This window comes from Myotis daubentonii, chromosome 1, assembly GCF_963259705.1.
Source record: "Myotis daubentonii chromosome 1, mMyoDau2.1, whole genome shotgun sequence".
Classification (NCBI taxonomy): domain Eukaryota; kingdom Metazoa; phylum Chordata; class Mammalia; order Chiroptera; family Vespertilionidae; genus Myotis; species Myotis daubentonii.
This window is the reverse complement of record NC_081840.1, coordinates 79,110,484-79,132,744: the sequence shown is the minus strand read 5'-3', so window position 1 is coordinate 79,132,744 and position 22,261 is coordinate 79,110,484. Positions and strand designations below refer to the sequence as shown.

Here is a 22,261-nt window from a genome sequence, read left to right as displayed (position 1 = left end):
AAATACTCTCAAGGTTTTATTATTATTGATATTTGCATAACTAATTCACTTCATTGTACTGATGGGGTGGTCATAATAATCTGTCTACTCTGTATGTTCTCCCATGCAGTGGGCTCTCTTGTTGTCTTGTTATTGGTTTCTTTTGCTGTGCAGAAGCTTTTTATTTTGATGTAGTCCCATTTATTTATTTTCTCCTTAGTTTCCATTGCCCTAGGAGCTGTAAAGATATTGCCAAGACATCTGTCTGCTATTTTGCTGCCTATGAAAATGGTGGTATTTTAACCAAAGTACCACGCAGGAGGTTAAGGTGTCAGCCATAGGAGGGAAGGGACATGGATGGGAAGCTGTGGAGCTGGCATTGAGAGGCGGGGGGGGGGGAGGCAATGCAGTCTCCCTGAGACCGGAAGCACAGTGCTGAGAGCTGGGGGTGGGCAATGTCATGGCGCACAAGGTCAGGGCCCAGCCTGGCAGGAAGGAATCCCAGAGGCCTGGCTCCTGGGGCCCACTCTAATCTCAGGGCAGGGCACTTCCTCTAGAGCAGGCAAGACCTGACCCTAAACCAAACTCTGGGGTTAGATGCTGTCCCTGCTTTTCTTCTGGGCTACAAAGACTGGGCTGTGGGGTCCTGGGAGGGGCTCTCCATGGGAATTTGCAGACCTTGTGCCCAGCAGGAGAGACCCCTCCAATTTCTCAGAGGTCAGCCCCCACACTATCACCTTCCTCCATCACACACACTCATATGCACGCTACTTCTGAGGTGGGAGTCTTTTGGGGTCTCTGCTTGTGTCTGGGAGTGGAAAGCTATGGCTTCTCAAAGTTATGCACAGACCTGCCCCCAACCACGGAGCTGGCGATGGCGGGAGAATAGACAATTATTTGGCCAGGGCCACAGCGATGGCTGTCCAGGCCCGAGAGTTGGAGGGGGAAATGAGCCCCCATCTTCGTCTCTCCAGCCCTCTCTCAGCCTCCCCGCATCCAAGCATTGCACCTCTGTTTTAACACTTGCCACTCCGCGGGCCCACCCCACCCCCTCGAATCTCTCGTGTAGTCACCTTCTCTCCTAGGTGGGGGAAGGGGGAAGGCAGTGCTGTCAGGAGAGACAATCAGAGTGGGGGAGGAGGCCTGGGGAGGCCCGCTCTGGCACGGGAAGGGCCGGGCTGTTTCATCGGGGAAGTGGGAGGGGGCCGCGGCGCCGGGAGGGAAGCGCCTGTCGCCCGGGGCTCAGAGCTACTAACTTAGCGGCGAGGAGAGACTCCGCAGCTAACTCCCCGAGCTCCCTCCCGGGCCTGGCACACTCAGCTGCAGCAGCCTCGCAGGCGGTGAGTTGGGGAAAAGAGGGAACCCGTTGCTTCAACCCCAAATCCTGTCCCCCTGGAGGTGAGGTTTTGCTCGGGCACCTCCGGAGTCGGGGTTTGAGGGAGGAGGAGCGAAGGATTGGGCAGAGCCCTTGCCGCCAACTGGGAGAACACTGGCAGCCACAGGGTGTGCCTGGAAGGAGATGGGGTGGCCTGAGGCTGGGCTGGGGATGGCGGCGGCTTGTACCTGGTGAGGGGGACGCGGCTGGGGCTGGCTGGAGCCGCGCGGTAACCCGGACACCGACCCTCCCCAGCCCCGTGCCTGCGTCCAGGCGGTGCAGCGCGGGACTAGGGGAGACCATGGCCCGACTCTTCAGTCCCCGGCCGCCACCCAGCGAAGACCTCTTCTATGAGACCTACTACAGCCTGAGCCAACAGTACCCGCTCCTGCTGCTGCTGCTGGTGATCGTGCTCTGCGCGCTCCTGGCGCTGCTGGCCGTCGCCTGGGCCAGCGGCAGGGTGAGCAGGGCCTCCGGGGCCCCAGCCTCACGGGCGCGGGCGGGTGCCCGCCCAAGGGGCATTTTCGGTGGTGAGACCTGTGGGGTCTCCTTTACATGTGCTTTCTTTGCTGGGACCCAGGAAAGAAGCGCTGAACCTTACTAGGAACTGTGGTGACCCTGGTCAAGTCACTTCACCTCTCGGGTCTACACGGGGAGGTAGCTGAGCCCTGGAGGCTTCCAGTTTCCCTCAGGGCGCTGACAGACCGGACTAGCTTCTGTGCTCTACTAGTTCTAGAGTCAATCCAACACCAGGTTTTGCGATTTTCCAGGGAGTGGAGGGGGGAGAAAGGATAGAGAATTACACTGGGCCCTGTGGGAATCTGTTTCCTGGTTTTCTTTCCCACTTAGGGGTTGTGGGGCAGTTGTACCCACAGACTCCCAGAAGGCACCCTCCATCCCACTCTCATTTAGCCCCAAACTAAACCCGTTTCCAGTTTCTTTTGGGGGGAGGAAAGGGTTTTTTAAAAATATATATTTTATTGCTTTTTTACAGAGAGGAAGGGAGAGAGATAGAGAGTTAGAAACATCGATCAGCTGCCTCCTGCACACCCCCTACTGGGGATGTGCCCGCAACCAAGGTACATGCCCTTGACCGGAATCAAACCTGGAACCTTTCAGTCCACAGGCTGACGCTCTATCCACTGGGCCAAACCGGTTAGGGCAGAAAAGGGGTTTTTCATTCCATTTCTGGAAACATCCTGCTCCAAGTTTTCTTCTCACTCTTCAGAGGCAAGGTGGGGAGACCACCTCACAGTCTAGGGGAGAGCGGGGGACAAAGGGTGAAGACACTAGCGGGATTTCTACGCCCTGCGGAGGGAGGCGAGGCACAGCCTCTGGAGGCGAGGGAGGTTCCTGGCGCCCCCTGCTGCCAAAGCACTGATTGCGGGGCCGGAAATCCTGAGGTTTGTGCCGGGCCGGGACTCTCCCGAGCAAATTGGTCAAACTTGGACGCATTCATCTCTAAGCGACCTCTGTGAGCTAGGGTTTTATTCCTTGCTTCCCGACCCCAGGCTGGTACTAAGATTCCTATTTGACAGATGAGAAAACTGAGGCTCAGAATGATCAGGGATTCACAAATGGCCCATTTGGGACAGAAGCCAGAATTTCTGGGTAGATGGCCTATGACGGAGCGACCTCTGCAGCCTGCAAGTGATATGTTCGGTTGAACCATATAAGATTGCTGGCTGTGTAGATGACAGCGTATCCGCAATTCCTACGGTTCGACCTAATATAAATGGCAAGCGGAGGTGCCCTGCCTTATTTTGTACTTGGGTCTGAGACACTTTTCAGAACTGGCCTGAGGGGCTGTCCATTCTTTCCCTTCCTGGACGAGCTCCCCAAACCCCACACGCGCCCCTCCCCACAGGAGCTGGCCGCAGACCCGGGCTTCCTGACCACAGTGCTGTGCGCGCTGGGCGGCTTCTCGCTGCTGCTGGGCCTGGCTTCCTGCGAGCAGCGGCTGCAGCGCTGGACGCGTCCGCTGTCGGGCCTCGTGTGGGCAGCGCTGCTTGCGTTAGGCCATGGCTTCCTATTCACTGGGGGCGTGGTGAGCGCCTGGGACCAGGTGAGAGGGGCGGCAGGTGGAGCAGGGGGGAGCGGGACGCCGGGCCTCTAACTTGCACCCAGGACTCTGTAGAGCAGAGCAGCAGTGTCAGCCTGCAGCCTCCCGCCTCCCTCCCCCAGGTGTCCTTTTTCCTCTTTGTCATCTTCACTACCTACGCCATGTTGCCCTTGGGCATGCGGGACGCCACTGCTGCGGGCCTCACCTCCTCCCTCTCACACCTGCTGGTACTCGGGCTGTATCTTGGGCCTCAACTAGACTCAAGACCTGCGCTGCTGCCGCAGGTGAGCATGCATGCAGAACAGGCTGCGCCCAGGGGCGGCTCCGCTGGGCACTGCTGGGTTCATCAGGGCATTCACCAACCCTATGACGAGCTGTGACTCCATGGCAGCATGCAACGCTAGGCACAGGACACAAACACAGGTAGGTCCCCACTGTGCCCTGGTGGAGCTGGCACCCAGTGCAGTGCCATGCCTGCAGACACCAGGAGAGGGTTCTGCACCTCCGGGGAAGGGAGTTGGACAGGCGACCAGGGTGCTGGGGACAGATGTAGATGATAGAACCCTCACAGAGAATGCACAAATTGGAGCTTGAGTAGTTTTGTGCTATGGTGTGTGTAGGATGGGGAGAGGGGGGTGGTGATGGAGTGGTATTCCAGGCAGAGGAGAAGTATGTGCAAAGGTTTCTAGACCTACGAAGCCATGTTGGTTCAGCAGCCAAGAGTCTGGAGCAGAGGGAACAGGGTTGGGAGAAGCGCCACCTGTGGATCCCACTGTGCGGCAGCATTGCCGAGAAATTCTTGGGTCTCTAATGGTAGCGTCCTCCCCAGCCCCTTTGGAGACCAGCTCCAGCTACACACATAGGCACCCCCACCCCTGCCTGGTCTAGCGCCCTCTGAGGTGACCCTCACCCACAGTTGGCAGCAAACGCGGTGTTGTTCCTGTGCGGGAATGTGGCGGGAGCGTACCACAAGGCGCTGATGGAGCGCGCGCTGCGCGCCACCTTCCGAGAGGCGCTCAGTTCCTTGCACTCGCGCCGGCGGCTGGACACGGAGAAGAAGCACCAGGTCCGCCGGTAGTGGGGGCCGGGTGGGGCCTGGGCTCTGAGAGAGCGGTTACTTATTCAACACAACTGGGCTCCTTCACAAGCTGAATGACTTTGGGCGGGTCCCCTGACGTGTTTCTTCCTGTCAAAAGTGGCTGTTGCCTGCTTGGAAGGTTGCTGGGAGGCTCAAACAAACTGAAGTTTGTTAAAACCCTTTAGAACCCTATGACACTAAACGAATTCTAATTCCGACCTTGGTGCTGGGAGTTCAGTCCCTAAGGGTCATCAGTGCAGGATGGGGTCCTGGAGCATCTAGTATATGTGGTGAGGAGGCCCTGGGACAGTGGCCTGGGGAACCCCCAGTGGGGCTGGGAAAGGGTGTGGCTCCTAAGGCTTTGGGAAGCCGGGCTCCTGGTTTTAGGGTGCAAGAGGGTTGGTTCTCATAGTGATCTCTCCCAGGAACACCTTCTCTTGTCCATCCTTCCTGCCTACTTGGCCCGAGAGATGAAGGCAGAGATCATGGCACGGCTGCAGGCTGGACAGGGGTCAAGGCCGGAGAGCACCAACAACTTCCACAGCCTCTATGTCAAGAGGCACCAGGGAGTCAGGTATGGGCAAGGATGGCTGGAGGGGAGGGGGCACGGGCTGAGACCATGGCCCCACTAACTGTAGTCTGCTCTGCCCAGCGTGCTGTATGCTGACATCGTGGGCTTCACACGGCTGGCCAGTGAGTGCTCCCCGAAGGAGTTGGTGCTCATGCTCAATGAGCTCTTTGGCAAGTTTGACCAGATCGCCAAGGTAAAGGGAGCCTGCCTCCCCGCGTCAAGCACCCCCTCTGGAAAACCCGTTCCAAGCGAATCCCTACCTTATGAGATCCCAGTCCCACCTCAGAACCCGTGTGGGCTCCCAGGGACACCACTGGAACTAGGAAAGCCTTGCAAGCATCCCATTCACCACATACCTCAAGTCTGGAAAGGTCTCTCAGCAGCTCCAAAGGTGCCCCAACCACAGCCCCCAAATATGCTCAGAACCCCAACACAGTTGTCTCTGGATACTGTAACCAAATCTAGGCATTCAGATGCTCTAGCCTTTGGAGGCCCTTCCCAGCCGCCTGCTTGGACCTTAGGGCTGCGCCCAAGCAACTTAAACTTGGATCTCCCACCCCAAAACTCTCAGTGCTGAGGCTACACTTATAGGCACAAATCTGAATACACCCTACACGTGCCAAAGGTGGAGACCCACAGGCATCCCAACCCTTGAAAAACCCTTCTGAGTAAGACACCAGTATGGGAGATTTCAGGTAGCCCCATGTCAAGTTAAGGGAGGCCCTAGATCTGATCTAGACACTCCCAACATCAGAAGTTCTTCAGGAACACCATATTTACTCTTTTTCTAACTTTTTCCTGCCTCCTCTGGCCTCTAACCGGGTGCCCCTCTCCCCCCTGCACACACACACTCCCAGGAGCATGAATGCATGCGGATCAAGATCCTGGGAGACTGTTACTACTGTGTCTCCGGGCTGCCCCTCTCCTTACCAGACCACGCCATCAACTGCGTGCGCATGGGGCTGGACATGTGCCGGGCCATCAGGTCAGCTCAGGTGGGCGGGCAGGAGTCCTGAGGGATGGATGTGGGAGAGGAGCAGGCAGGGCAATGGAAGTCTTCCGGGAGAAAAGGAGGGGTGGGGCATGGGTCGGGCTGAAGACAGTACTCAGATTGTCCCTCACACGCCCTGCTCAGGAAACTACGAGCAGCCACCGGTGTGGACATCAACATGCGCGTGGGTGTGCACTCGGGCAGCGTGCTCTGTGGAGTCATCGGGCTGCAGAAGTGGCAGTATGATGTCTGGTCCCATGACGTCACACTGGCCAACCACATGGAGGCAGGTGGCGTGCCAGGGTGAGACCTGGGGCTCCAGGAGGCTACAGCAGGAGGCCAACCAGGTCTCCCCTTTGCTGCCTCCTTTTTCATAGTTCCTTAAAATGAGCACAGTCCCATGTGGGGCGCAGGGAGACCCTGGGGTGCAGGAAGGGGAGCTGGAAGAGACCTCCTGTAGCACAGGGCCTTGCTTGAAGTTAGAACTTCAGGAATGATCCTGGAAAGAAATGAGAGGTTGGAGGTGCTGCCTCCTAACTCCCACTGTCCCGTCCTTCCAGACGAGTACATATCACAGGGGCTACCCTGGCCCTGCTGGCAGGAGCTTACGCTGTGGAGGATGCAGCCATAGTACACCGGGACCCATACCTTCGGGAGCTAGGGGAGCCTACGTACCTGGTCATCGACCCTCGGGTAAAAGCCTAACCTGGAACCCAAGGGCTGGCCCACCCTAACCACCCACAGCCACAGGTTTGGTCTCTTCTTTGCCAGACCTGAGTTCCTGGGTCCTAGTGTGTATATGTCTCAGGGGAAGGGACACAAGCCTCTAAAGGGTATGGGGAGAACGGGAGGTGGGGGGATTGTAATCTTGACTGTCAGCCCTCATATACCCCAGGCTGAGGAAGAGGATGAGAAGGGCACTGCAGGAGGGTTGCTGTCCTCTCTTGAGGGCCCCAAGATGCGTCCATCACTGCTGATGACCCGCTACCTGGAATCCTGGGGTGCAGCCAAGCCTTTTGCCCACCTGAGCCATGTAGAGAGCCCTGTGTCCACCTCCACTCCTCTCCCGGTATGTTCACCTCCACCATGAGCCCCAGCACTTACATAAACCCACCCCCACTGCCCATTCCTAGCCTCCTGCCCCCACCACCAGTCACCTGACGATATCCCAAGGTCCTGAACTCTCTGGTCACCCCAGTCGCTGACTCTGGACCTTCCTTGCCACTCTTTCCAGAGAAAAGGCAAAGATGACTGCCCTCTGAGCTCACCACAGAGAAGATGTGAGATTCCCATAGACACCATGTCCATTGCTCTCCAACCCCCACTCAGGAAGCCCTTTCCCCTGGTACCCCATGTCCTCCTGACTCTGAAGCTAGTGCTCATACCCATTCTCACCAGGATATGTCTCTTTTTAACTCAATTCCTAGAACTATTTGCTCTTTTTTTTCAATCCCCACTAGGACTGGGGAAGTGGGGCAATTGGTTGTTACTCCCACTCTTAAGCACTTGTACACAGATAAAATGAGGTGACAGTGAAAATCTCATATAGCTTTGAAGAAGGAAGTCACCATGAGCAGGCAGGAGTGATGGAGGGAGAGCGGGGCGTGGACCTGAGCTTTGTCTAGCGGAAGCTAGGGCAGGGCCAATTACTGGCTGATCCTATGCGTAGAACCTTCAGGTAATCACTGACCCTCAGCTAGTGGAGGAGCCTGGATCTTCCTTACCTCTAGCTCTGAGGATGGTGCTTGATGATGAGTGACCAGAACCCTCATTCATGGAGTCAGGCTATGTCCCTCAAGGATTAGGTTCCTCTGCCGGCTCTCTTCCACCTTCCCTGATCTTCCCCAAACCTGGTATGCATTTCCAGCCACCTTTCTGCAGATCTTCCCAGGATCTTGTCTACTAGAACAGCTGGTTGGATTTATGGGATGACTCCAGAGTGCCCTTTCCATGTTCCCTTCCCCTCCTTTCCCATTCATCAGGAAAGCAGGCAAGAGCTCAGTCACCACTGGGGAGTGAGGGGGCATTGGCAGCTGAGTACTTAATTTCAAGCCTCAACTTAGGGTAGGGGAGAGGTCAGAAGGGCAAAGTTGCCAGGAGGGAGAGGAAGGAAGAACCCAAGACCCAGTTGATTGAGCTGATTGTTGCAGGATGAGGCCTCCAGGGTGGGGATGGAGTAACGGGCGGGGGAGGGGTGGGGGTGCTGGGAGCCCAGGGAAGTGAGACAACATTGGGTGCAATCTCCATTGTGGGGATGCCCCCCAGGACCCATATCAGACATTCACAACCCCAACTAAGGTGCAGGCTAAGAAATATCATGGTGGAGGAGTAGAAGTCCCTTGTTTTATAGGCAGGACCTCACCAGCCCAGAAATTCACTTCTCAGCCCTAAAAGTTCCAGGATCCCCAGTCACATGTTAGAAATCCTGGGAATCACGACTGGCTTACTCTTAAACAATGTGGGGGTGGAGGGGCCATGCTTCTGCTGGTAGATCCCATTCATCCAGTCACTCCTTCCACAATTTTGAGCATCTCTGATGTGGCAGGCACTAGGCTAGTTCTTGAGAAGACAGGAGTGAATACGATGTTTTCCCTGCCTTCAAATAACTTACAGGCATTGGGGGGTGGGGATGGGCAGGTAGGAAGTTTGGAAAAGCTTAGGCCCATGCTTAGATGCATAGATGGACTCATACCTCAAACGTACCTCTCAGTCTTTCTGTCTTGGCCTCAGTCTCTCCCTCGCCTCTCATAGGTAAGCTTTTGATTGAGGAGGAGGATGTGGCCCCTGTGACCCTCTCCCTTCACATGAGGCCAGGGGAGCAGGGAAGAAGGTCACCACACTGCTTACCCTGGGCCATGGCTGCAGCGTTTTATCCTCTTCCATGGTGCCTGTCCTCACCTTTTCTCTTGCTGTTCATTTTCTTATCTCTGCACGCACTACGCAGTCCATAGGGTGCAGAAGGAAATGACTGTAACCAAGTTTGTTTCTCTTTCTCTTTCCTTCTCCATTTTTTGTTTTCCACCCCCACTACCTCCCAACTCAGCCTGACCATCACAGAAGGTCAGAGGGGAGTCAGAATGGCCTGCATTGTCACTGCAATTGGCACCAATAAGTATTTTTTGGCATCCCAGGGTGATAGAAAAGTCCCTGACTTTGGCATTGTGTAGTCCTTAGGGAAAATGCAACACAAGGGAACCAACTCTCAAGCCTGTAGAAGATACGGGGTTGCCTTGTAAGTGATAGAAACTATGAGGAAATCAGAGTATAAATACCCTGGGAGTCAAAAGAATCAGGAGGGGGGTTGAAAACTGTGGCAAAATTTAACATTGCCCCAGTACCTGATATAAGGCAAAGCAGCGTCAATATGGTGGAGAGTTGACCCTGGAGAAAGCAGCTGCCACCCAAATTACAAGGGCTGAAAGAGGGAAACAGAGGCCTTTGGCTCAAATAAACTCTTATTAAAAAGTTTAAAAATAATAATAAAATAAAGAGACAGGAAGAATCACTGGGCAAATGTGGCTTGAACTTCTTCTAATGACTATTAGAAGCAGGGGGAACAGCCAGATCAAATGTTCAAGCTCAAAGATGTGTGTAGATATGAATGCCTCGCTCCAGAGAGCTTCCAAGGATGCTCACCATCTTCCCATCTTCTCCCCTCCCTGTCTTGTCTCAACAGGAGAAGACCCTGGCTTCCTTCAGCCCCCAGTGGAGCCTGGACCGGTAAGGAGGCCTGAGCAATTCTTTAAAAAATTATTTTTTATGGATTTCAGATTGGGAGAGGAAGAGAGAGATAGAAACATCAATGATGAGAGAGAATTATCCACTGGCTGCCTCCTACATGCCCCCAATCAGGGTTTGAGCCTGCAACCCGGATATGTGCCCTGACTGGGAATCGAACTGTGACCTCCTGATTCATAGGTCAATGTTCAACCACTGAGTCACACCGGCTAGACATGCCCAAGCAATTTTGACAGTGGGGCGGGCTGTCTGGGTGATCTACCTCCATCTTCAGGGTGGAGTGGGGGTGGCTCCTGCTTTGCCCAGATGCTTTTGAAGGTCTCCATGATGACAAGCCAGGCTTTCACTGTACAGGAGCCGTACACCCCGGGGACTAGATGATGAAATGGACACTGGGGATGCCAAGTTCTTCCAGGTCATCGAACAGCTCAACTCTCAGAAGTATGGAAAAAGAAAAAAAAAGAGGGCTGGGAGGGCTGCAGGTCTTGGGCTCACGTGGTAGGGTAGGGGTGGTGTTCCCCTGATGACCTGGAGGGAAGGGAGCACCTTTCCTGCTCCAGCCTAGGGAAAGACCGGCCTGACCATTCCCTCCTGCCCTGCTCTTTCCTCTCTGGGTCTTACTGCCCCCCATCTCCCACCAGACAGTGGAAGCAGTCAAAGGACTTCAACCCACTGACACTTTACTTCCGAGAGAAGGAAATGGAGAAAGAGGTAGGCTGCGCAGGTCGGGGGAGAGCATTAGAGAATGGCCTGTGGTCCCATCTCTCCTCCCCAGGTCTGCTTAGTTTGTGATTCTGGGGGTGATGGAGGGCATATGCCTCTCTCTGAAAGGAATGTCACCCTGTAGATTGAATTATTGAGTGATGATGGGAGAGGGGAGGGCAACTCCTTGGAGAACACATAGCAAATACCTGAGGCTGAACTGAAGGGTGGGGCCATGAACCTGGGGGGCCCACTCCTTGCCTGGGATTGACACCTTCAAGGTCATGAGCAGCACTGGTGACCCTGTCTCCACCCTGACCCCCTCTCTTGCAGTATCGACTCTCTGCACTCCCTGCCTTTAAATACTACGCAGCCTGCACATTCCTGGTTTTTCTCTCCAACTTCATCATCCAGATGCTGGTGACAAACAGGTAAGAGAGCCCAGAAAGGGAAGCTCTGATTCTCAAAAAATGGACCCTCTTGGTCTTTCTGATTCCCGATATCCACTTTCTTCTTTTGCCTACTTCCCCTTGGCACTAACCCACAGAGGAAATGGAAATATGTGCTCTGGGAACCATGATAATCACAGCCCAACTTACTATCGTACGTCCTGTGGATTTTCTATATCCTGTGGACCCGAGCATGTTCACATGCCCGTCTCTTGATTCTAACAACATTCCCATGAAGGAGGTTTTCTTCCCATTAAGAAGCCCAAATCTCACAGTGAACAAACATAAAAAGTAGGTCCTTACTCCCAGTCCACTGCTCGGAGGCGTGAGGACTTGTTCAAAACTCAGCCGGGTGAAAGAGCCTTGGCCTGAAGGCCAGAGACCAGTGTGATGCAGCCTCAGCCACTTTTGTGAGGCCCCTGCCCCCTTCCAATATTGTTCCTATCTTATTAGTTCCTGTCCCACCCAAACACTGCCCTAGACCCCTCAGCTTTCTCATATCATGCAATGCCTGTTATCAGCCCAGACCCCCTTGGCAGCCAGTTCAGATCCCCAGAACCACTTCTCCCCATGTCTTCCAACCAGATAATACAGTGACCTTTTCATACACAGGGGACCTACTGTGGTTCTTCAAGGCCTCACTCTTGTCTCCCTTTAGGCCCCCAGCTCTGGCCATCACCTATAGCATCACCTTCCTCCTCTTCTTCCTCCTCCTCTTCGTCTGCTTCTCAGAGCACCTGACGGTGAGGTGGGCTGTGGGGTGGAAGTGGAGAACTGGGGCCCTGACCACAACCGGCTCCCACCCCATGGCTAAGACTCCCATGCTCCCTCCACAGAGGTGCGTCTTGAAAGGCCCCAAGATGCTGCACTGGCTGCCCGCATTGTCTGGCCTGGTGGCCACACGGCCTGGACTGCGAATCGCCCTGGGCAGTGCCACCATCCTCCTCATCTTTGCCATGGCCATTACCAGCCTGGTGAGGGCAGAGGGGGCCCTGCGCACCCCCATCAGGGCATGCTGGGCATGCCAAACCTGTAAGGGAACCCCTGGATTTGGGAGGACAGCTAGACTAAGGCCAGGGGATACTGAAAGTGTTGGACAAGTAATGAAACAAATGACAATCACTCATGGTCTACTATCTGGGCATAATCATTATGAACTCTTAGGTGCACATCCTTCATCTATATTACTTTGCTCACTCACTCTGATTTTGTAGTGGAGTTTGGCTGATTTTTCAGAACTTAGAATCACTCCGAGAATTCTATCCCTGAAAGGCACCTTAAGACTCATCCCCCAGCCGAGAAGAGGAAGCTCATGCCCAGAGAGGTTGCGTGACTGGCAAGAGATCACACAGTGGATCCCTAGAAGCCTAGTGCTCATGACACCCACCCCCCTAAACCCTGCTCCCCCCACCAGTGATGGGCCTCACCAACCAGAAATAGTGGAATCTGCTCCTTTGGAGTCTGTCCCTGACTTATCCCTGGATCAGCTGAAACCCAGCACAAGCACCATTGTGCCCAAGGAGCTGCCTAATCACCTCAGCTCCTCATCTCTTTCTGCAGTTCTTCTTACCGGCAGCATCAAACTGCCCTTTTCGGGCTACCAATGTGTCCTCCATGGCTTTCAACCTCTCCTGGGAGCTCCCTGGGTCCCTGCCTCTCATCAGTATTCCAGTGAGTGTCCTGAACAGCCCTGAATCTCCTTCCCCAGAACTTTCCTTGGCTCCTCACCCGCCTCCTTAATTGAAAAACACTCCATCCTATGATTAGGACAGACATAAGTCACACTTGGTGTGTGTTTGTATGTATGAAACCCCCTGTCCCCAGACAGGACCTGGGAGGGGCAGGACAGAAGCTCTCAGGTGTCCCCCCACCCCTGCCTGTGGGACATGCGCCACCTCCTGACCAGCCTGCCTGGCCCCACAGTACTCCATGCACTGCTGCGTGCTGGGTTTCCTCTCCTGCTCCCTCTTTCTGCACATGAGCTTCGAACTGAAGCTGCTGCTGCTCCTGCTATGGCTGGTGGCCTCCTGCTGCCTCTTCCTGCACTCCCATGCCTGGCTGTCCGACTGCCTCGTCGCCCGCCTCTATCTGGGCTCCTTGGACTCCAGGTGAGTGTGGCCTCTGGAGAGAGGTGCCTAGGAGCTCCGGTGAGATAGGACAGGGCAGAACTGTCCTTACTTTACTGACCTCAGCCACCCCCAGGGCAAAGCAGGAGGGAGGCTGGGGACTCCTCGGGCCCTAGGGGCAGGGGGAAGCTATCGTGAAGGGGCAGGACAAGAGATAACCCTGATTCATGGCCTCCTCAGGCCAGGGGTGCTGAAGGAGCCCAAACTGATGGGAGCTATCTCCTTCTTCATCTTCTTCTTCACACTCCTTGTCTTGGCTCGGCAGGTAAGCTACCCAGTTCTTCCCTATGAAGGGTGCGGTGTGGGTCCCCATATTTGTGACTTGGTCTCTCCTACACTTTCCTAATCTGGTGTCTTTAGGGTTGAGTCCCAGTGGTATACCCATCGAAAGCTTCTAAGTAAAATTTCTTGTTCCCTTTCTTTCTTCTTCACTCCCCAAGGAGAGTGCCCTCAAATTGTCTTCTCCCTGTTCCCTTCTCCCTCCCACCACCAATCTAGGAATGCCCATGCTTAAGAAAAAATTTGCTGTCAATTCTTCCCACCATAGTTTGAATCTAGTTTCAAGGTAGTCTCCCCAGGGCTAATTTCATGTTAAGCCTTATCTCTAAACTGTGGGGTGGGCCTGGTTGGCGTGGCTCAGTGGTTGAGCATTGACCTATGAACCCGTAGACCACGGTTGGATTCCAGTCAGGGCACATGCCCAGGGTTGCCTGCTCAATCCCCAGCAGGGTGTGTGCAGGAGGCAGCCAATCAATGGGATTCTCATCATTGATGTTTCTATCTCTCTCTCTCCTTCTTCCCTTCCTCTGAAATCAATAAAAAGATATTTAAAGTGTGGGTGGGGTGGTTTTAGGCATCATGGAGTCCGGGGACAGGGGTGGGGGGTGGGGAGTGGTGAACACTCAGAATATGGGGTTTCTCCTGCACTGTGTCTCCCCATGGCTCCCGGTGACCCTCCCAGAATGAATATTATTGCCGCCTGGATTTCCTGTGGAAGAAGAAGCTGAGGCAGGAGCGGGAGGAAACAGAGACAATGGAGAATCTGACTCGGCTGCTCTTGGAGAACGTGCTGCCTGCACACGTGGCCCCCCAGTTTATTGGCCAGAACCGGCGCAATGAGGTGACTCCCTACCCCTGACTCCTGAGTCTCAGATACCATAGGGACTAATTTCAGATGAAAGTCTTGGCCCTTAGTCCAGCCTCTCTGGACTCCCGCAGAGTGGGTCAGGCAGCCCCACAAGCCCCTCCATATCCCTGTCAGATACCTCCCATTTTCACAAGATCTTAGGCTCTGTTCTTGGTGAGCAAAAAGTCTCTGCATTCCAAGTTCTTAGAAAGAGTGTCTTCTCCAACTCATGACCACACCATACCTTCAGAAGCTTTGTCAAGTGTTGATGAGAGTTGTGTGGAGGACACAGTCCACCCATCTCTCTAGACCTGCACTATCCAGTATGGTAGCCATTAGCCATGTGTGACCATTTAAATTTAAGTTAACTAAATGGAAAATTAATGCAACAACATGGGACGGACCTAGAGGATATTGTGCTAAGTGAAATAAGTTAGACAGAGAAAGACAAATACCATATGATTTCACTTATGTGTAGAATCTAAAGAACAAAATAAATGGCAAAACAGAAATAGACTCATAGATATACTGGTAGAGAACAAACTGATGTTTGGCAGTTGGGAGGGATCGAACCCATGCACCAGGCCTCTATAAAATAATATTGAATGTCAACTGTAATTGACACATTTTTTAAAAAGTGGACCTGAGAAACCCCAGGCTCCCACTCTTAACCCCAATTGAAAGCAGAATCCCAGGCCCAGGTCCATGGGCACTGTCTCTCTCTCTCTCTCTCTCTCTCTCTCTCTCTCTCTCTCTCTCTCTCCCCCCATGACCTCGCTGTGTGGCCTCAGGCGTGCTGTATAATTTTCAGGTCTTGTAAGTAAACCTGTACCTTAAAAAAGAGAGAAAGAGAAAGAGAGGGAGAAAATTCAGTTCCTCAGTCACACCGGTCTTATTTCATGTATTCAACAGCTGCATATGGCTAGTGGCCACCATATTGGACAACACATACACAGAACATTTCCATCACCACAGAAATTTCTATTGGATGATGCTGCTCTAGATCCTCAAATATCTTTCTACAGTCAGACCATCAGAAGGTTACCCACATATTTGTACCAGCTTCTTTGTAGCACCACCACCCCATCCTGTGCTATGGAAATGCTCTTGGCTATATCAAGGGGTGTTGAAAGAAACAGTTCAGGGACTATTTCACAGCCTTATGTCCCCACCACCTGCTCTCTGCTCTCAAGATCAGAAGTAGCTCTACTTCTGGTTTCTTCTGTTATAGGATCTGGGTATCTTGTAACTGATCCTGTTTCTGTGTTCATATTGGCTCTAGAAAGCTCAAAAGCCAGAATATAGAACTAAAATGGCACCCATATAGTGAACCAACCTCAGATCTGACTCCATCTTTACAATCTTACCCTTATTTTCTCTTGGCCTCATTTTCCCTATTATTTATTTATGTGATTTTGCAAATTGTAGATCTTTATAAGCTGATTTAACTTACTTAACAACTTTCAGCAATAGAAAGGATATAAAGATAATTCCCATTGGCATGATCCCAGTTCTAGAAGTGACTTCCCTAGGATAACCTGGCTTTCCTCCTTCCCCTCCTCCCCAATCCTTCTTACACAGAGGGGAAGGCATGGGGACACCAGGACAGGAAGGGGAAGAATGTGGCCTACAGCCTCACCCCAGCCTCTCACCCTCCCAGGACCTCTACCACCAGTCCTATGAGTGTGTCTGTGTCCTCTTCGCCTCAGTCCCAGACTTCAAGGAGTTTTACTCTGAATCCAACATCAACCACGAGGGGCTAGAGTGTCTGCGGCTGCTCAATGAGATCATTGCTGATTTTGATGAGGTGACAACTCTGAAGGTTCCCCAGATCCTATGTCCAGAGTTCTAGAATGTCCTACCAGTCCATCCTTCTACTTTGCTCTTCTGGCCATAAGCCCCTTCTGCCCTCTCTAGCCTTCCCACTCCTCCTCTGATGCCTCAGCTCTGCCTTCTCCAGCAACTCTGTTCACTCTGCCTCCTGCCACCATTCCTAATCCCATAACGGGTCCTTTAGCCTGGGGCTGGGCTTTGGGGAGAGAGGAGTGGGAAAGCAAGAGAGAATGGGGACACAGCCTCCTCTCTATACAGCTGCTCTCTAAGCCCAAGTTCAGTGGGGTGGAGAAGATCAAAACCATCGGCAGCACCTACATGGCAGCTACAGGCTTAAATGCCACCTCTGGACAGGATGCACAGCAGGTACAGCATTCCTTCCTTACCTACCATCCCTCACCTGTGCTCTTATTGGTGGGTCTGTGAATGGGCCTTAATCCTGGGCTCTCATTGGCTCATTCTGGTGGCCATCCCATTGCCAGGATGCTGAGCGAAGCTGCAGCCACCTCGGCACCATGGTGGAATTTGCAGTGGCCCTTGGGTCTAAGCTGGACGTTATCAACAAGCACTCATTCAACAACTTCCGCTTGCGTGTGGGTAAGGGCCTACCCTTGCTGGGTCAGTCTGGGACCTCCTCCACATCTTCCCAAGCTCTCCCTCCCCCAAATTTTTGGTAAGCTGCTTTCCAGGTCAGCCCTGGACCTCCCTCCAGACTCACCTTTTGAGATGGAGCATGAAGCTGCTGGGCCAGGAGCTATGAGGCGCTCCCACTCCCTCCCCTATCCCTCCCCATATCTCCCCCATCTTTATCTCTTGTCAGGGCTAAACCATGGACCTGTAGTGGCCGGTGTAATAGGAGCCCAGAAACCACAATATGACATCTGGGGCAATACGGTGAATGTGGCCAGTCGCATGGAGAGTACAGGAGTCCTGGGCAAGATACAAGTGAGGAAGCCACATTGGAGTCATGGGGGCAGTGGTTAAGGTTGGGACCATCTCCATACTCCCTCACCTTCCTCCAATTGCAGGTGACTGAGGAGACAGCCCGGGCCCTGCAGTCCTTAGGCTACACCTGCTACAGCAGGGGTGTTATCAAGGTCAAAGGCAAAGGGCAGCTGTGTACCTACTTCCTCAACACAGATTTGATAAGAGTTGGACCTCCCTCAGCTGCCCTAGGCTGAGACCCCACTCCCTACTCTTCACCTCAAAAGTCCTCGATAAAGAGACTGGTATGACTGGAGCCAATTTATGCCAGAAGCTGCTGATATGGCTTCTGGGATCACCTCCTTACTTCTCAGCAGGACTGCTTTTTCCCAGGCTGAAGTGAGTGTTTGTGTGTGTGCAAGCATGAGCATGAATGTATGGAGGGTGTGTTTCTTTTCACAAGTCCGGGAAAAGAACTGCCTCAGCCTCCCTGCCTGCCTGCCAACCTGACTCCAGTATTTTGTAAACCTTGGAAGTATGAAGAATTTTAGCCACATCACTCAACACAAGGATTTGTCTTTTCCTGCTCTCCACCCACAAATATTGGAAGGAATCTCCAGGGAAAATGTCATTTGACCTTTATTCAACACTAAACAGACACTTTTTATGATGTGCTTACTATGCAGCATGGATTAGAGGACTTGGAAATAATCTATTAGGTCTCTCCCAATGTCAGCTGCTATTCTAAAATTGACCCACGATGCTTTCCAGTGAGGATTTGTAGACAGTTTGGGGTTCTCCTGTTCTCAGGCCCCTTAGATGCCCCCTTGCTCCTTTCTGCTGATATTATGTGGGTCTTGAAGCATCGATGGTTCATTCCCAACTGCTCATATTTTGGGGTCCATGAGGCTTTGTTGCAGATGTTGCACATGGATTTTTTATATTTTTCCTAATTGCTCTTTCTTTTGTGTGTGTGGGTGGGTGGAGGGGGGGGGGTTATGGGAAAGATTAAAAACACCACTACCACTGCTGCTACCATCTTCCTAAAATGTTATCAGAATAGGGGCTCTAAGACAATATTTATCCCTAGAGAAGAATGACTCATCCCTTTCATTTTGGGGCATCTTCATTTCCTAAGGGTGACCACAGTCACAGAGTACCCTCAGCCCCACCCTGTGCCAGAGTGTGTTTTGGGGACCAGCGAAATGCTGATGTGCAATCTAGGAGATAAGATCTGCTGACTTGGTTTCTCAAGCAAGGCCTTCTTGGGACTTGGAGGGAAGGAAGGCAATCCCCTTGAATACCTACCACTGAGAGGATGAAGGTTAGTAAGCAGGAAGTTGGAGTCATGCTAACAAAGATAACTATCACTAGCATCAGGGTATAGGCGGTGCTGAATTTTCTCAGAAAGTAGGCTGAATCGAAGTCTGGAGTGGTGAGTCCACATGGGTGGTCTTCCCCGGTCGGCTCTTTCAGGAGTCTGCAAACCTGTGTTGTTCTAAGTGTGATCTGCAAGCCACCTGTGTCCCAATGGGGGAAGTGGTGGTGGAGGGGGTAATGTCTGTCTTCGTGTCCCTTTCAAAATTGAAAATCATGGGAAACTAAAGGATGTGCCTCTCCACTATCGAGACCGACCCCAAAAAGACACCTATCCCCCAAAATACACATGTCCCACACACAGGGTTAACCCAATTTCAGACCGGTTTTAATTGCAAAGCTGCCCAGGCGCTGACTCTGCCCCTACTTGCCCCTCCCCTCCCTCTTCTTCCGCTCCACCCCGACACGCCTTCTCCTGGAGGTGCAGAATTGGGTCAGGCCAGCGTGGGGCATTCCGCCAGGAGGAAAGCGAGTGTCCTTCCACCACCACCCCTCCCCCGGGCCTGCTTCACTCGAGAGGGTTGGTGGAGGCAGTGAGGCTCTCGGCCGGGCCAGGCTCACTGGGGGCGGGGGCGCCCCTCGCCGTCTGGCCCAGGGTGCCCCCGCGTCGGGTACTGGACATCTCGGAGCCGGTGCCTTCCAACAGCTTGGCGATGAAGCCCACGCCGGCCAAGCGCAGCAGGCCGCCCCCGGCGCACGCGTACAGCACGGGGTTCACGCTGCTGCTCAGGAAGGCCAGCGCGATGAGCACATTGCGGGCCAGGCGCAGCCGCTGCCCCACGGGCCCCATCCCCGCGGCCTTGCCCGCCAGCGCGCGGCCGGCCTCGGCCAGGTTCACCATGTGGTAGGGCAGCCAGAAAGCCGCGAAGGTCAGGATGATGAGCACCACCAGGCGGCCCGTGCGGCGGCTGCGTCGGAAGCGCCGGGCCCGCAGCCTGCGCCCGATGTCGGAGTAGCTGGCCACCACGGCCAGGAAAGGCAGCAGGAAGCCGGTGAGGGCCTCGAAGAGCAGGTGGAAGGCCCGGTGTCTTTCCGTGTCGTATTTCGGGAAGCAGACCAGGCTCCTATTGTTCGGGACCTGGACCACGGTGCGGTATACGATGACGGGCGTGGCCAGCAGGACTGACGCCGCCCAGATGATTGCCAGCAGCCACCTGGCCACCGCCTTGGTGCGCAGCTTCTGGGACACAAAGGGGCGGGCCACCGCCAGCGAGCGGTCCAGACTCATGGCCGTGATCAGCAGGACGCTGGCGTACATGCTGACTCCGCAGACATAGTGGAACAGGCGGCAGCCAGCCACTCCAAAAATCCAGGTGCCTCGGGCCACGGAGTGGAGGAAAAAGGGGGCAGTGAGCAAGACGGCCAGGTCAGCCAGGGCCAAGTTCAGCACCAGCAGGGCGGTGACAGAGCGCTTTCGCATCTTTACCAGGATGCTCCACACCACAAAACTGTTGCCGGGGACCCCCACCGCCAGAGCCACTGACAGTAGGGTGATAGCCATGACACCTAGGGCGGAGGGGCCTGCAGGAGATGTAGTGTTCGTGGCCATTGCAAGGATCTGGAGGGTGAGGTGGACATGTGCATGAGGGTAGGGATCCAAGGGCTCTCTGACACCCTGGACACACCTAGCCCGAGTATTCAGGTCTTCCTCTAAATCGGCAGTATTAGGTGCACCTTCACAATATACTGTCCTCGTCACTGCCCACTAACCTGTCTTAGGGATCTGGCTGAGTAGAAAGACGAATTGCCTAACCGAGCGACAGCGCTCCTTCCTGCCCACAGACCCAATTGCAAAATACAAAGCAACAGCAGCAGTAGCGTGTCTTTCTGCCTCTTTCCCTTAGGAGACCCTCAGATTCAGAGCCAAACTGGGGAGATTTCCTTCTCAGTGCGGCATCCCTTAAAAGGCTAACTGCTCTGTCCCTTGCCAGGTCCTTAGTCCCCTCCGCCCCACTGGTGTCCTCCAATCCCCTACCCACTCTCCCAGAGATGCCCAGGGTCCACCAGGAATAACAGGGATGGGCAGGAGCTCATGGAGAGGAGAGAAGGACAAATCCTCCCAAGTCCTTTTACCACTGGTCAGGCTCTTTTGGAAATTCCTTTGTACCTTCTCTCATGGCTGCACCCCGCCCTCCACCAAATCCCCTACCCCCAGGGTCCTTACTTACTGGCTTTGCTGGGTACTGGTTGGAAGCTGGCGCCAATCCCAGGGTCAGGGCAGAGTGGTGTAGCCTATCCCCAGATCTGTCTCGGTGCCAGGGGTCTGGACCCAGGTCTGGATACTGTCAGCTAAGTCAGACGGAGAGGAAGTACCACAGGGCAGGGGGAAGACACATCTTCCTGAGGGTGGGGCTGAAACTCCTGCCCCCTCCCTTCCCTTCAGTAGGAGGGAGGATAGTCTTTGTATTCTAGAAAAGGCCAGTAGGAAGGTGGACCCTCAGGGGTGGGACCAGATGAGAAGCGCCCAAGAAGGGGAAGGGAGAGGGGAAAGAGGGGTGCAGGAGTGAGTAGGCTGGGGTGTGGCCTCATATGCAGGTCTAGACTGGATCATTGAACAGAATAATAACCTGTGTCATATAGGAGGAGGAGGAGGGAAGCCAGAATGGGGATTTGGCTTGGATTGGGACGGCAGAATGTTGAGTATATTTATACGGTAATTTGTATGAACAAGTAGATTATTAGAGTAATAGGAAATGTAGGTTACAGCTGTGGTTAGGTTCCAGGTTTGGGTTGTAACATCATGACTTAAAGAGGTCAGCACCTTGTTCTTGGCTTGGGTTCAAGCCATGAGTGGAGTTGGAGGGAGAAGTCCCTCTTCCAGCACCCCAATCGCTCCCTTCACTGAAAAGGGTTGGTTCCATTCTAGGGCAATCAAATTTCCCTTCTCTTGGCAGAAGCCAAAGCCCAAAGGGTCTCCTTAGTATCACACAGAATGCCAGTTTCTTCCCCTTCCCCCAACCATTTGCCTTGTGCTTGCCCATGTGGCTACCCTGACACATGAGTTTGGATTTAAGATCTGGGCACTGGGCAAGGTCAGCACCGCCTTTTTCCTACCTCCCCACAGCCACTGTCCAGTCTCACCGTATAGAAGTAGAGGCTGAGCATAGGGAACAGGCATGAGGGAGCGAGGGAGATGGTGCTTCATGCCTGCCCTGCCAAGAGGGGAAACCAGGGCCATGGCAAGGGTCACTCTTCCCTTTTCTCCTCTTCTTGAACTCTCCGGCAGAAGCTAAGAACTGAAAAGTCTTTCCTTTGATCTGACCATGAGCCTTCCTGCTTCCCTTCCAACTCTGTCACTCTTAGGAAATGTGCAGAGTGTAACAGTGGTCACGGAAGTTCCTCACCCTTTGCAGTGCCCCCACTTTGTCTGCTCTGAGAAAAGCCAGAGCAGAGTTCACCCAGTAGCTGTCAGGCGGAGGATATGACGAAAAGAAATGGACTGAAACCACAGCAAGCAGGCAGAGTTGAGGAAGGGCTTTCTGACCACAGAGGGTGTGTGAGTCGGGAAATATGTAACAGAGGAAGTTAGGGACCCTCTTCCCCCATGCGTGAGGACAAGAAGAAGCCTCTGCAAGAAGCTCTGGGGTCAATCAGAGGCTCCTTCTGACACAAACTGGACTGTCTTTGCCTGCTCTCCCAAGCTGCTCCTCATTTCCATTCTGTCAGTGATCTTCCTTCTTCCACCCTAGACTAGACACTCTAAGCATACCTGTCCCCCAAGTCCAGAGCTCCAACCCCAACCCAACCCGTTTTGGTGGCCCTGGCGTGACCCTGAGGACTGGGTTTCCTTTGCTATGTCTGCATCTACCTGGGTGGTGTGAACAGTCACTAAGGCAGAACATGGGGTAACAGTCAGGTTGACCAGAACTTAACAACCATCTTGGTTTGCCAGGGACTTAGGAGACCGGGATAAAAGGCTTCCACTGACAA

General features: G+C 53.7%; 2 protein-coding genes across 6 annotated transcripts; one reads left to right on the top strand and one right to left on the bottom strand.

The window, feature by feature from the left end:
• Positions 1–1,191: 1,191 nt before the first annotated feature.
• Positions 1,192–17,938, top strand: ADCY4 (adenylate cyclase 4). 5 transcript variants are annotated; one of them, XM_059709050.1, is made up of 26 exons: positions 1,192–1,319; positions 1,610–1,814; positions 3,222–3,419; positions 3,539–3,700; positions 4,333–4,482; positions 4,920–5,068; positions 5,147–5,258; positions 5,923–6,050; positions 6,201–6,359; positions 6,617–6,749; positions 6,952–7,125; positions 9,733–9,776; positions 10,149–10,235; positions 10,436–10,505; positions 10,830–10,927; positions 11,604–11,688; positions 11,782–11,919; positions 12,506–12,616; positions 12,869–13,053; positions 13,252–13,336; positions 14,033–14,191; positions 15,858–16,004; positions 16,289–16,396; positions 16,513–16,627; positions 16,851–16,975; positions 17,059–17,937. In XM_059709050.1, the coding sequence occupies exons 2-26, from the start codon at positions 1,656–1,658 to the stop codon at positions 17,209–17,211; spliced, it is 3,234 nt and encodes a 1,077-aa protein (XP_059565033.1). In that variant the 5' UTR covers positions 1,192–1,319; positions 1,610–1,655; the 3' UTR covers positions 17,212–17,937. The 5 variants fall into 5 exon arrangements, 4 of the variants coding, with proteins under 4 accessions (XP_059565033.1, XP_059565052.1, XP_059565043.1 ...); XM_059709069.1 differs by having other exon boundaries at positions 1,245–1,319; positions 1,628–1,814; XM_059709060.1 differs by having other exon boundaries at positions 1,290–1,377.
• A 12-nt stretch (positions 17,939–17,950) lies between these two features.
• LTB4R (leukotriene B4 receptor) lies at positions 17,951–22,239 on the bottom strand. The gene is made up of 2 exons (XM_059709166.1): positions 20,500–22,239; positions 17,951–19,889 (listed from the first exon to the last, which is right to left on the bottom strand). Exon 2 carries the CDS (start codon positions 19,878–19,880, stop codon positions 18,840–18,842), a length of 1,041 nt encoding a protein of 346 aa, XP_059565149.1. The 5' UTR covers positions 19,881–19,889; positions 20,500–22,239; the 3' UTR covers positions 17,951–18,839.
• Between the last annotated feature and the right edge of the window lie 22 nt (positions 22,240–22,261).

Coding starts and splice junctions, on each gene's coding strand:
- ADCY4 (XM_059709050.1), top strand. CDS start 1,656: ATGGCCCGACTCTTCAGTCCCCGGCCGCCACCCAGCGAAGACCTCTTC. Junction 5,069..5,146: donor AAGAGGCACCAGGGAGTCAG/GTATGGGCAAGG, acceptor TGCTCTGCCCAG/CGTGCTGTATGCTGACATCG. Junction 11,920..12,505: donor CCATGGCCATTACCAGCCTG/GTGAGGGCAGAG, acceptor CTCTTTCTGCAG/TTCTTCTTACCGGCAGCATC.
- LTB4R (XM_059709166.1), bottom strand. CDS start 19,880: ATGGCCACGAACACTACATCTCCTGCAGGCCCCTCCGCCCTAGGTGTC.